The sequence below is a fragment of the Elephantulus edwardii genome, unplaced genomic scaffold (assembly GCF_000299155.1).
Source record: "Elephantulus edwardii isolate Elephantulus edwardi_28Jun2011 unplaced genomic scaffold, EleEdw1.0 scaffold00287, whole genome shotgun sequence".
Taxonomy (NCBI): domain Eukaryota; kingdom Metazoa; phylum Chordata; class Mammalia; order Macroscelidea; family Macroscelididae; genus Elephantulus; species Elephantulus edwardii.
In genome coordinates this window covers 1,739,980-1,754,732 of record NW_006400037.1, presented here as the reverse complement: position 1 = coordinate 1,754,732, position 14,753 = coordinate 1,739,980, and the positions used below count along the sequence as shown (strand labels likewise).

At 37.1% G+C, this 14,753-nt stretch overlaps 1 protein-coding gene across 1 annotated transcript in view; it reads left to right on the top strand.

The window, feature by feature from the left end:
• Positions 1-14,753, top strand: part of TCEA1 (transcription elongation factor A (SII), 1) — a 76,176-nt gene that overhangs the window by 26,170 nt on the left and 35,253 nt on the right. The window contains exons 3-7 of the mRNA XM_006900527.1: positions 3,235-3,340; positions 6,601-6,688; positions 11,374-11,519; positions 12,590-12,646; positions 14,331-14,485. Coding sequence (XP_006900589.1) covers positions 3,235-3,340; positions 6,601-6,688; positions 11,374-11,519; positions 12,590-12,646; positions 14,331-14,485 — 552 coding nt within the window. The remainder of the gene's footprint in view (positions 1-3,234; positions 3,341-6,600; positions 6,689-11,373; positions 11,520-12,589; positions 12,647-14,330; positions 14,486-14,753) is intronic.

Below are 14,753 nucleotides of genomic sequence, written 5' to 3'. Positions count from 1 at the left end.
CTCTTCCGGGGGTATTTGGGCTGCTGTCGGAGTCTCAGCGTCTTAGGCCGCTGGAACGTGGGTGACGTGTGGATATTCTTTTTTTTTTTTTGGCTGTGGACGCCCTTCAGGACTGCCTTCTTGGCCTTCAATGCCTTTGCTTTGGCTTCAGTTTTGGGAGGGGCAGGGGCTTCCTTCTTCGCTTTCGGCGCCATCTTCGTAGAAAGCTGTTTTCTTTTTTTTGATCATACTTTCTATGAGTCTGTCAGAATATTCAGTAATGGTAGCCAGGCACCATCCAGTTCTGGTGTGATGGCAAGAAGGCATTTGTTTTTGGGAGACAGTTGGCTACAATTTCCTGTTACTCTTTTCCTCTGTTATTACAAATAAATAGAGACTAGTTGTTGTGCCTTGAACACTTGGCAAGCTTTTATTAATAGAGGCAATAAACTTGGAGAACAGAAGCACTAAACATGTTATTTATATGTAATTATATATGGGACTCTTTGATTCATTGATTTTTTTGGGTGTGCATTTCTCCCTGCTTTTCTCTGCTTCCCCATTCAGTCCCTTAACACGACCACTGCTTTGTTGCATTTCTTGTTATTAGTTGAGGAAGGTTGGAATGATGATTTTATTACATTTCTATCTACATCCAGAATTCTCTTAACATTTCTTGACTAGACAGCTCTGTGTTAGATGAGATGACTGTTTTCTCAGTGGAGTCCTTCCTTGGGTGATGCAAACACTTTGTTAGTGAATGCAAGCGGTTCTTTACAGAGTCACTTGGCAATAAGACAGATGGATTGCAGTATCCAAAGCATTTTATTACAGCTCTTCTCAAAAACTATCTCCAATTTTAATGATGATTATTGGGTTTTATACTTGGGGTAATTTTTAGTCTTCTTAACATGCTACTATAGTTAGTTCAAAACTACAGAATTTTTACATTCAAAAGAATAGTTACTAGTAAACAGACTACTTGTGGTATTGCTTACATAAGACTAAGGTGACACAACCCTGCTTGCTGAAACTGAGGAGGACCTGAAGCACTTGCTGCAGAGGATCAAGGACTGCAGCCTTCAATATGGATTGAGGCTCAATGTCAAGAAGACAAAGATTCTCACCACTGGACCAATTGGCAGCATTAGGATGGATGGTGAAAAGATTGAGATTGTTCACAGCTTTAGTCTGCTTGGCTCCACAATCTTGGCACCAGCAGCCAGGAAATTAAAAGACGTATTGCAATGGGAAAGCCGGCTGTTAGGCACCTCTCTAAAGTACTGAAGAGCAACGATGTCTCTCTGGAGACTAAGGTACATTTGATACAGGCCATGGTTTTTGCAGTCACTTGTTATACATCAGAGAGTTGGACAATGACTAAGAAGGATAGAAGGAGAATTGATACCTTTGAGCTTTGGTGTTGGAGAAGAGTATTGAGGGTACCATGGACAGCTAAGAAAACAGATTCATCCTGGAAAAGGTTAAACCGGGCGTTCTTTGGAGGCAAGGATTCTGAGGCTTCATCTGACATACTTTGGTCATGTTGTAAGGAGAGACTGGTCCTGGAGAAGGACACATGCTTGGGAGAGTAGAGGGTAGGCACAGGAGGGGAAGGGCCTGAAGGAGATGGATTGATTCGGTGACTAGGGTAATCGGGATGAGTGTTTTAGAGACAGTGAGATTGGCACAGGACAGAACAGAGTTTAGGGCTGTTGTACATAGGGTCACTATGAGTCTCAAGCGACTCGATGGCACATAAGAACAAGAAAAATACCATTTCAAAAGTTAAATAGTAATTCAGGAAGGATGCATTTTCCGTTAGTAGGATTTTTACATATATTACCTGGGTTGGGTATAGCTTAAATATGAGTAAGGAAAGACATAAGCTAATTCAATGAAAGATGCAGCTTAAGGTACTCTTCATGACTGTGGAGAAGTTACAACAGGGTCTGAGGACCAAACAATTGTTAATTAGATGATTCAGCCAGTTTTGTAGGCAGGAAACCCAGGATGTCAAGTTTTTTACAACTGTACAAAATATATTTAAATGACCCTGAATTTACTAATACTCCTCTAGCAACTTGACTGCTGATTTGAAAAGTTTGAGACTGGAATCAACACTATATCATATCTCCTAATTAAAAAACCTGCCAATCAGATCAGATATTGAAAACCTTACGGAGTAGAGAACATTCTGGCTACATGGCGTCGCCAGGTTTGGAATCAATGCAGCGACAGCTGGAACTGCTTTTACATTCTCCTTCTGGGCTTTTTTAGCTTATGGGTAGAGACCATTGAATGTTTAGTGATCAGTGCATTCTGTGACCATGAAGAAAAAAGTTACAACCCCAAACTCTTCTAAAACTCCATTTTCTCTTCTAATTTGGGTTAGACTCAAGCTTCAGGATAACTCAAGTTATTTTTTTCCATTCATGAAGTAAAACAAATTTTCTTCTAGAAACTATTTGTTTGAACTTTTGATTTGTGGAATTTCTCAATCTTTTTGCTATTGAACTTTATCTGCCTTATTCAGCTTTCTGAAATACAGAACACAGGACACTCAAAACATACACACATGCTTGTGCACGCACTCACACTCTAAATGTTTTAATAAAATTGACGCTTGATGGGTTATCTGTACTTCCTATTTCATCATCTTTAAAAATAGGGATAATGATTTCAACTTTAAAAAAAGTTATTAGGAAGAATAAAACGTTTGTGATGCTCCCAGCATAGACCCAGGCACATATTTCTACATGTTAAATTCTCTATATTCTGTGAAATCCATTTAAATGATCTCATTATATGCTGATTATAGAAGGGAGGAAATGCTTTCAATCCTTTTAAAGTATTTTTCAAGTAGCTCGTTAAATGCTACAGCAAGTTCTTTACAGTATATTTTAAGTAGAAGAATGTATAGAAACTACCAAGTGCATTTATTAGCTTTTCCTTCTTCTTGTCCCCACCCCCCCCATATACACACACACAAACTATATTTTATCCTTACTTCTTATTTATGGAACGACTTCAGAGACCATCAGTGAGTCTTAATGTTTGATCTGAAGATGTTTGTATCATAAATCTATAATACACTTTCATTATACTTCAAAAAATTTTAATCTTTTTGTTCTAAACAGGAATCTCAAAGAAGAAAACATGGGAGAGACACAGACTTGTCTGAAGTGAGACACTGAATTGTCTGAAATGAAATTGCTAATAAATAATGTACTTTTTTTAAAAATTGTTTTTCAGTCCACAAGAATTGGAATGTCAGTTAATGCCATCCGAAAGCAGAGTACAGATGAAGAAGTTACATCTTTAGCAAAGTCTCTCATCAAATCTTGGAAAAAGTTACTAGGTATAATTGGCCTTTCTTCTTTAAACATTTATATATGTTATGTTTTATTCAAACAATTGTATTTTTTTTCTTGTTTGTTTCTGATTCTAAATGTTGACTGAAATAAGTGCCTTAAAATAGAGATGATGAGTTTTACCATGAAAAAGCAGCCTAAAACTCCCAGTAATGAACCAAGAGAGGGCAAGTACTTGTATTCTTCAGAATGTCAATACTGTCTTTTATAAAATAATCATACCTATTCTCATTGTGTCAGAGTAGCATGTGAAATCAATTTTACCTACCTTTTGGAGACATTTGGGAGCTCTGTTGATGCAAGACCCTTTTGGTAGGGAGCTTTTGTGGCCTACATGGTAGAGAGTTGTACTGTAAATCCTAAAATGACGCTTCTCTGGTGGTTCAACTCTATTTGCCACACTGAGGAAGAAAAATATATAGTCTCCTACCATCTTATTTACAGCATTCAGAATCTACTGGTGAATCAGCTGTGGGTTGGTTCCAGCCGTGGATTGCCTGATAGCAGTGAATTTTTTGAGTTAGTTCAGTGAATTAATTATTAAAAACTCTGTGAAGCAGTTTAGCACTGTCCTGTAAGGTCACTGTGAGTTGGGATAGACTCCATGACAGGTCAAGGGCAACATTGACTCATTATATGGTATTTCATTACATCACCTTATCACTTTCTACCCTATTACTTTTGGAATATTTCTTTTCCTGATCCGTATTATTTAATGTTACTAGTAACCTTTCTTTCTCCTTAGTTAGAGTAATGGGATAATAAAAGCATATGGTAGTTATATGTTTATGCTGTATCATACTGTTGTTGTGTGGGACAGCGCAGGAGAGGAAGAACCCAGGTGAGATAGATTGATATAGTGACTAGGGTACTGGGGGTTGGTGTTTCAGTATTATTAGTAAGACTGGCTCAGGACAGGGTAGGAATCAGGGCTGCTGTACATAGAGTTGCTATGGGTTGCAGGCAACTGGAGGGCTGATAACAACCAGCCATCAAGTCAGGATTGACTCATAGCTGACCCTCCAGCAGGTTTTCAGAGGCAGTAAAATGCCTGGGAGTTGAATGCCTTTCATTCTCCCACAGAGTAGCTGGTAGATTCAAACTGCATGACTGTGGTTGACAGCACAGTTCCTTATCTCTAGGCCACCAGAGCTCCCTGTGCTTTATCCTAGAGGAACTGAATTGTATTTTAATTAACTGAACTTCACAAGATAAGTAGTAATTGGATTCATTGTCTATCACTGATTCTAAGCCCAGTCAGCACATTTGGACTGTTTAACAGTACTGATGCCTGCATCTCATGCTAGAGATTCAGCTTAATCAGAACGTTCACTGGCTGATCCTCATATATAGTTGAATATAATGTTCAGGTTCTACTTTGTACACAGAAGCATTTGAAGACGTGAAAGAATTTTTTTGTGTATCCCTTATTATATGAGCTCTGATGCCCTAATGGGTAAGGAGTTGTGCTGCCAGCACAAAGAAAGGCAGACTGTTGTAATCTACCAACTATTCCTTGAGGGAAAGATGGGTAGTCTCCTCTTGAATAGTTCACAGCCTCTGAAAACCTGCTGGAGGATCAGCTGGATCCAACTTCAGGTTGATGAGAATGAATTAATACTACTATACCACTGCCATTAAGTCAGTTCTGAATCATAGCAGCCCTCCATTGTCTGTAAATCTTTAAAGGATGAGACTACCCATCCTTCTTGGAGTAGCTTGTGAATTTAAACTGCTAATTAACAGCCTATACTGTTAATGAACTAAGTCATGAGAACTCATTTATCACTTAAGGAATAATAGGTAAATAAGTCAGGTAGCGTATACTGTAGACCTAACTGTTCTCCTAACCTAATTTTAAGACTGTTTTGATTGATTTAAATGTTAGTACTTCTTGTCAGTACTAAAATGCTGTTCAAATATATGTATTTTTTATTTCTCATTGTCTAATCAAGTTGGGAATTCAGATGTTTGTCCTGCTTTGACTTGCTACTGAGAATTACTGTTTCCATATCAAATATACATAGAAACTTCATTTTAAAAAGCTCTTTAGAGGGAGGGAGCTCTGGTGTCCTAGTGACAAGAAGCTCCTCTGCAATCCCAGAGGTGCATGGTTCAAATTTACCAGATGCTCTGCTGGAGAAGGAAGGACATTCTTCTCCTGTACCAGTCAGATCTGATTAGACGGAACATACGCAAAAAATATAATAAAATAAAAAATTTAAAAAATTTCCTTTTTTTTTTTAAAAAAAGCTCTTTAGGTGGTTCCTAAAGATACGTACCAAAACCCATTGTGATTCTGTTAATTCCAACTCATGAGGGCCCACTGTAGGGTTTTAGAGACAGAAAATCATGAGGTGTGAAAACTGCTAGTAGGGTTGAACTGCCAACCTCTCAGGTAACAGCACAACACTTAACCTACCGTGCCACCAGGGCTCCTTTGTGGAAATGTATCAAAAAACATTTCCAGAAACAAACTCATATTGGACCCACCAGTGAGTTTTCTGAGCCTGTAAATAACATAGGAGGAGAGTATCCATTTTTTTCCCTTGGGACTAATTGGTGGATTTGGACTCCTGGAGAGGTTTCACCTTTGGGTTAGTAGCACAACTGTTTACCACCTAGGCCACTGAAGCTCCCCAAAGCTTAATCTTAAAGCTTAATGTACTTTGTATTATCACTTTACAGTTTGAGATAGAAGAGACTTCTGGTAGACTTTACTGATCCTTTGTAATTTGTTCTGTGAAAAGACCATTCCCCCCCCCCCCCCCCCCCCCCCCCACTTATCTTTGAAATGTTTTTGTGGTTGGATGTCACTTTCTTTATTTTTTTTAAGTTCCTAAAAATTAAATTACTAATTTAATTAAATTAATAAAAAATTAAATTACTAAAACAGGATTGCTGTATATACTCATTGCTTTCATTTTAAAGAGAATAACGGTGACATTTCCACCATACATTATCCTTAACCTCTTTTCCACTGGCATGTGAATTTGCATTTCTGATCAAATGAGGGAGTTTATGAATGATGACTTAGTATATGTTGTAAAAAATACTGTACAGTAGTTTTCCTAAATGCCTTTTTTGTTGTTATCATAGCAAAAGTAAGATTTTTGTCGTGTGTGTGTGTGTGTGTGTGTGTGTGTGAATAGCTTGATAAAATGCAGTATTTCAGTTTTGTTTTGATTTCTGCTCCCCTCCCAAATCCTAATAATTTAGCATTTCATAAGATTTCATAAAATTTCAGATGGGCCATCCACTGATAAAGATTCAGAAGAAAAGAAAAAAGAGCCTATGATTACATCACAGAATAGCCCTGAAGCAAGAGAAGAAAGGTATTTTACTTGATGGAAATTTACTTAAGTTGAAAGTCATAGATGTCCTTTAAGTCTTACAACTTTGCTTCCCTTTCAGTTAATCACACGTATTTAGGGAATTCATATAGCCAAACATACTAAAGTTTCATATATTTACTAGATAAATAAATGAGAGGTAGAAGACACTGTATGAATAAGAACGGGTTGGTCACATTGTATTCAGGAAATTTTAATTGTGAGGCATTTCTGGGATTAACAGAACTGATAGAAGACCAGATAGATACTCACATGTCAACTTTCTACTTCCTCTGTTTACCATATTTCTTAAGATTTATTTTGGCTATGGATCAAACTCACTTTTTTACATTCCTCCCTACTCCTAACCGTAGCTATTTGTCATTAGAACCTAACACATCTAGTTTGGTAATAAAAGATTCACATTTGCTCTCAGATCTGATGGGCTTAGGAGTTAATGAATTGGGCAGTATTCAGTACCTTGTTTCATGGATGGTAAATTTAGTTCCCTTGTTCTTTAAAAGCTAATAAATAATTTAGAAGTAGACATTGATGTGTAGAATATTGTTGTTGTTATGTGCCATTTAGTCGCCTGTGACTCATAGCAACCCTGTGTATGACAGCCCTAAAACCCTGCTCTATCCTGTGCCATTCTTATTGTCTCTGACACACCTACCCCCACTACCCCAGTCACTGAATCAATCCGTCTTATCAGAGGTCCTCCTCTCTTGAACTGTCCCTCCAACCTCCCAAGCAAGATATCCCTCTCCAAGAATTGGTCCCAGTTTGCACCATGTCCATAGTATGTCATATGAAGCTTCAGAATCCTTGACTCCAAGGAGCAGCCTGGTCTCCAACCTGTTTGTTCTCCTAGCAGTCCATGGTATATTCAATATTCTTCTCCAACACCACAGCTCAGAGGCATCAATTCTTCTATTATCCCTGGTCATTGTCCAGCTTTCGGATGCATAGCAAGTAGTAAGGTTCTCAAAAGTCTGATCCTTTGAAGAGCATGGAATCTAGGAACTCCATGGATTGTTATTGTTGCTAGCTGCCACTAGATTGACTCATAGGTTATACAACACATCAAAACCTTATCTGATTCTCCACCATCCTCACAGTCTTCACTGTGCCCGTTGTTGCAGTCCATAGAAATGGAATTTTATAGGGCTCACCCTAGAATATGGGATAATACTCTGGGGGTGGGATTCTGAAATATAAAATACCCTCTTTAGGTAATTGTAATATTGTATTTTAAAGTTGTAGAAACAGTACTTTAGAGCAAAGCATTCTAAATTACTTCTCAACTTTTGCCTACTGTGTAACTCATTAACAGGCATGTTAGAATGTTGAGGCTACTTCTTTTAATTATTCCTCAGTATTTTCCCCAAATTAATGTTGTACCTCTCATTTTTTAGTGCTGTTCACTATTATGTATTAATTCTAAATGTACTTGATGTTAAAAATCCATAAGCCACAGGTAAAGTTGAAGAGCAGATGTTAAAACTGATGGTTGTATTTAACTTTTTAAATAATTTCAGACTTTTTGAAAAGTTATTCTAGATAAAATGTGCAAGAAATAAAATAACTTCTATAAGCTCTTTATGCAATTGCCTTAGTTATGGTAATATTATGTTTCTACATTTGCCTGCATGCACATGCACTATTTTGATTAACCTCAAGAAGTGATATGTAAATGTGTTTCTTTAGCTCTAAGTTATGCATTTCTTGAGAAAAAGGGCATTATTTTACATATAATCATAGTACAGCTATCAGTATAAAGAAGTTTTATGTTTTTTCTGATTGGTAGATATTTTATCATTTGTCCCAATAATAATCATTATTATAAAAGAGAAACTTATTTTCCAGTATCTAATAAAAAATCACTTGGTTGTCCTGTCTCTGTAGTTTTCGTGTCTATATAATTGCCATGTCTCTTAATTTTCTTTAATCTAAAACCATTCTTCAATCCATTATCTTTCACGACAAAGACAGTTTGTAAAGTACACTTTTTAGCTTATGTGTTCAGTTATGTAACATTCAAAGTCATTGATCTAATGCCTTGAATGTGAAAGTATAAATAGTTTTCTTAAGTAGATGTTGGAGGGAAGAGTTCTTGGCATAAGAAAACATATAAAAGCTAGGACTTGTTGTATAAGATAGAAACTTGTTAGGGAAGGATAATGCAGATATTTCCCACTGATGGAGAGCAATGAAAAACACTTAATTGTGCTCATGCAAAGCCTAAACCTAGAACAAAACACTTGTTTGAACAGAGCAATTGGAACAATGCATGGGTTAAAATCAAGAAAAATATGTATCAGAGTTGTTTCTTTTTTTCTTACCTAGTCAGTATATATGCTGAACACATCATTTGAGAAGCTAGGTTATATGAAGAAGAAGGTGGTATCAGGATTGGGGGAAGATCAACAACCTACGTTATGCAGATGATGCAGCCTTACTTGCCGAAAATGCAAACGTTTCATATATTTGCTGCAGAAGATCAGAGACTACAGCCTTCAATATGGGTTACATCTCAAAATCACAAAAATACAAATCCTTACCACTAGACCAATAGCAACATTGAGATAGATGGAGAAAATGTTAAAATTGTTATGGGTTTCATTTTACTGGGATCCACAGTCAATACATACGATAATGGGAAATCAAAAGATAGACTACATTGGGCAAATCTACTGTCAGGAACTTCTCCAGAGTGCTAATGAGCAATGATGACATTTCAAAGACTAAGGTGAACCTAATCTAAGCCATGGTCTTTTCAGTTACTTTCTGTACATCTAAAAGTTGGATCGTGAGTAAGGATGAAAAAAAAAAAAGAATGCCTATGAATTATGGTGTTAGAAAAGAGTACTGAATATCTGATGGACTACCAAAAGAATGAACAGGGTGTCTTGGAAAGTAGTGCTGTCAGAGTGCTCCTTAGAGGCTAGATGGTGAAACTTGTCTCAAACTTCAGGCATATTCTCAGGAGGGGAGAGCCCTTGGAAAAAGTCAGAGAAAGAGTGGAAGATTGCAAACAAGATGGATTGACACAGTGACTGTAACAGTGAGTTTGAGCATTTCAGAGATGATTTTGATGGTGCAGGATGATAGGCAAGGTTGAGATCTGTTCTATAAAAATCAGTATGAGTTGTAGTCAAGCCAGTGGCACCTAACAATAAGAACAATAGAGAGCAGTAAAGATTACAAAGAGGAAAACAAGGCAATTCTGTTGAGTTCTGGCTTTAAGAGATTTTACTACGTATTTTTATCAGCTTTATATGTTTGAAGTTTAGATCTAGAGACTGTCTTAGAAAAAACAGTTATTACATATTACTGTGTGCTTGTACATGCATTCATATACATAAGGAAGTAAAGGATTGGAGAAAGGAGTCTGAGTTGTTAACAAATGAAGGTATGAAGTTAGTTCTAAGTTGTTTGTAACTGAGAAGGGTTTGTAACATCTCAGGCATAAGAATTCAAAGAGAAAGTGGTTAAATGCTTAGGAAAGAGGTTCCAGGCTTTAAAGGTAGGCTAGCTAGCTTTCGTTTCTGAGTAGATGTTTGTCTACTTAGTGGCACTTAAAAACAACAGTAATAGTGAAGCTAGTGAGGAAGAGGCTCCCTTAGTCTAAAATGGTTTGATTTTCTCATTGCATTTGTCATTTGCTACAGACCAGAGAGGCAAAAGTAAATAATTAAAGATGTGGGACTTTTGGCATTAATTTGTTAGTTTTTATCATTAGTGGGTGTTTAATCACTTTCTTCGTGCTGAAAATATAAAAAGTAGTAAGTCCTTGTCCTTTTGAGAAGCCTGGCCTGGCAGAGAAGAACTTACGAAAAAAGTCATGATAATACAAATCTTTGTACAAACATTAGCAATATAGCACAGAGGGCTTTCAGAATGAGATGACTAAGCATAGAAAATATGTGAAATTACTGTTTTGGCTGTGGTCACATGTTTGTGAAGTTTGACAGTAGGTGTATTTTAGAGAGAAGGCAAGAAGACACACAAGAACCCCCATTCCCTCAACCACTCTGATAGTAAAGCAAATTTAATTTGTAGAGTGAATTAACAAATTAGTCTTTGGAAATGTTTATAGCCAACATCTGTAATGTGATGAAAGTTGATTGAAACTAGTCACAGAAAAGTATTTTGGAAAGAGCCTATTTTAGTTCCTCAGAAGCAAATGAAATGCTTAGGTTAACAAAAAGAAAAATATGACATTGGCTTAATGACAAGGTTGAGTTATGTTGCTGGAGAGGTAATTAAGTCATCTTTTTATGTTTTCACACTCCTACCAAGTTTTATTGTGAAAGGGGTATTTTAAATTTAGGCCTTGATGGTATTTGGAATCCATTGAAAAAGGGATTTTCACAGATGCTTTTCCCTCTCATGGTTTTGGTTGAGGACTGTCATATTCTTTGACCTCAGCCTTTTACGTACTTTTTGCTCATCCTCTTACTAAGGACCAAGGTTCTTTCCATTTATTTTGCTGAACTGTAGACCATATACACACACAGAGTAGCTAGCCATTTGTCCTATATACAGCAGAACATTTTTATTGGACGTTTGCTGAATATAGTTTTTTAAATGAATGGTAGTGAAATTATTGGTAACAGTTTTTTCTGATTTCTTTTTGGTGTGTGTGTGTGTGTGTTTGCGCATTGCACGTATGCATCTTTTAGTAGTTCCAGTGGCAATGTGAGCAGCAGAAAGGATGAGACAAATGCTCGAGACACTTATGTTTCATCTTTTCCTCGGGCACCAAGTACTTCAGATTCTGTACGGCTAAAGTGTAGGGAGATGCTTGCTGCGGCTCTTCGAACAGGAGGTAAGTTTAATGTATGTTGTTTTATTCCTCATTTTGTTGACTACCAGCACCATCTATGCCTTATCCACTTGATAGGGATATACCATGGTTCCGGGGTATTGGTAATAGAGGGCAGTGAAGAAGTAGGAAAAAGGGAATGTTTTGGCTTCTGCTTAATGCTGTGTAATTCCAAGAAATAATTCCTTCTAAAACATGAATGTTTACTCTCATTCATAGTGCCTTAATCATTTTTTCTACAAACACATTATCTTTTCCTTCTGCTACATTGAATGTACAAGCTGGTTACTCTGTCTGTATTGAGAGGTACTGATAGGATATTCTGGCATTTCTGGTAAATATTAATATGGTATGTTGTATGTAAATTGTGTGTTTTTAATTCCATTTTTTCTTAAAGTGGAAAAAAAATCTTGATTTATATGGGGGTTTAATTTGCATGTATCTGCATGTTTTATTATGTAAAATTTTGGCTTCATGAGGAATATTTATCATTTTGTACAAATTCATCCTTTTTCTGTTATAATGAACCATAGATAGTTTGACTTGTTTTTCTTCCCATTCTGCCCTTTCTATTTTGATTCTCTTTATTCTCTTTTTGTATGTTTTTTTCTTTCTTTCTAGTTTGTTTTTATTGCCCTCTAGCCTTTTGAATATATTTATAGAAGTCTTCTTAGTGTGTCCATATATGTGATTGGCAGATGAAATTATTTGTTTACATTGAAGCCTGAATCACAGGAGACAAGACAGTTCTTTCTATAACTTTCTCTACTTTCTGCTGGAGCAACCAGACTTTATGGAGTTGTGAAATGAGGAATTCCCTTCTAGATCACTTTCCCACTCCTCAGGGATAAGGCGTCATCAGTGAGCAGGATCACTGTGGATATTAGGTGAATCCAGAAGAGAAGTCTAGCGGGTAGTAAAGTGACCAAATTCTAATGAAACTAAACTAAAAGTAGTCTGATACAAGGCAAATGGGATTAAAGATCTAGGAGTGCAACTTAGTTTACACTGTTGAAATTGTCTTCTAAAATGAGAAGAATTTACTCTTGACAATTCTTTGTTCCTATTTTCAGATGACTACATTGCTATTGGAGCTGATGATGAAGAATTAGGATCTCAGATTGAGGAAGATATCCTTTGTCTGTATATCTAATTGTTTTAAGTAGTTTGCTATATATAAATTGTTCTTTTGGTGTAGAAGTCAGAATTTCATTGGCAAATTTCTACCTTGATTATTTTGTTTTGATGGTGTAAAACACCTTGGCAGGTATCGAGGTGGCTCTGTCTGACCACCATTTACTTCACAAAGTAAAAGAACTCTCATCAACAACGTCAGCTGGACAGAACTGATTCCTGTGAGGTCAGATACCTCATAGATGCTCTCACACCTACTTTTGTCAATTTTGGCAGTAAACTATTCCTCCCATTACTTCATTAATTTATTGTATTGGCAAGTCAGAACTCAACAAACAGTACTTATGATTTGAGAGTTTATTAGAGGAGTAACAGATTATAATTCAGGTCAGAAACACTAAGAATGCAGTTCTTTAGTCCCGATAACTTCTTAAGTGTGCTGCTTCATAGCTCTGAGCCCTGCCTCATGGCTCTGAAGTTATGACTCTCCTAGTTATGTACCCCTACCATTGGCCCTAGATGAGAGGGATTGACAGCAGTGACGGTGGCAGTGGGTTCAGGAGTATTGGAGACAGATTGACTCAGGATAGAGTAAGGCTCAGCCATTGTTCATAAGGTCTCTGAGTTTTTGACTCAACAGCACACAGCAAAAAGAACAACCATTAAGCACTATACTTTGGTTCTATAGGGCATCAGTTCTAGTTAAGCTATGTTTCTGGTTCTCTACCACCTGAGCTACTGCTGTTGTGGAACTGGAATGGTCTGTCGTGGTGGAATCTCTGGCCCAAAGGACATAATTACTGCATTCTTCTTTCTGGATGGTAGTGCAGTTCTCTTTTCTGCCTCTAAACCTGCTCAGTTTAAGCCTGGCAGGATAGGGAAACTGAGCAGTGCCCTTGTTTAAACACCTTATTACCTTATTTTTATACTCTTAAATTTGTATGAAAGGACATGGAAATACTTAATCTCACTCTCTCTCCCACTCCCAGTCTCCCCTCCCCCCAGGTTTTGAGGGAAACTTGGCAGAGTACACACAGTTTCCTCAGCTCATTATTCAGGAGAAGGACTCTATGAGAGAGACCTGGGCAGAGTAAGGTACAGGGAATGTTTACGTGGTAAGAGAAACAGTAATAGACACTGCTGAGTTGAGGAACTGACTTTGTTAAGAAGGTGCTCTCCAGAGGCCAGCTTCTGCTGTGACAGGTTCTTTTGTTGAGATATTTCAAACCTGCTAAACTGGTTTCTTGGTAGCTGAGGGAGGAAAAGAGCCTACACAAGTAGTCTGTTCTTAGACTCCTAAAGAAGGCTGTAGTCATTGAGCCTTTTAGTGTCTTAATAGAATTCAAGTTTGGACAAGTTTAAGTTTGTGTTACTGTTAAGCTCTTTTGCTCACTTGGTTGAGTTCCTGATCTTGTTGAAGCCCTGCTGATTTACGTATTGTTTACATATGTTAAAATATTAGGAAGAAGACATTACTCATTGATAGTGTAAAAATATCACTGTTGTTAATTACAGCTTGAGTAACAAGTAGAAATACTTTTAAGAAGTTATAAGAATGATAGTGGCTTCACTGAAATAAATTTTTACGAACTGCTTAGAAATATCAAGTTCTTTTGACAGAATAGGAAAAAAAATGTTACTATTCAAATGTACTATATTTTTTCCTCAATCACCTTCTACCTATATATCAAGAAATAAGGAATACAGACATGAAGTACAAAAATAGAGTACGAAGTAGGATATCAAATCTTAAGGATGCAAAGAATCCAAATCTAAGAAAAAATGTACTGTGTGGAAACATTCCTCCAGACTTATTTGCTAGAATGACAGCAGAGGTAAGTGTGCCTAAATGTATGATGTCCATAATGTGATTCTGTGGTGTCAGGTATACTTGTTGTTGTTATGTGCTGTCGAGTTGCTTGCGACTCATAGTGACCTTGTGTACAACAGCCCTAAACCCTGCTCTATCCTGTGCCAGTCTCACTGCTTCTGACACACCCATCCCGATTACCCCAGTCACTGAATCAATCCACCTCATAGAGGGTTTTTCCCTCTTGTTCCTTCCCTCCACCCTCCCAAGCATGATGTCCCTCTCTGAGGACC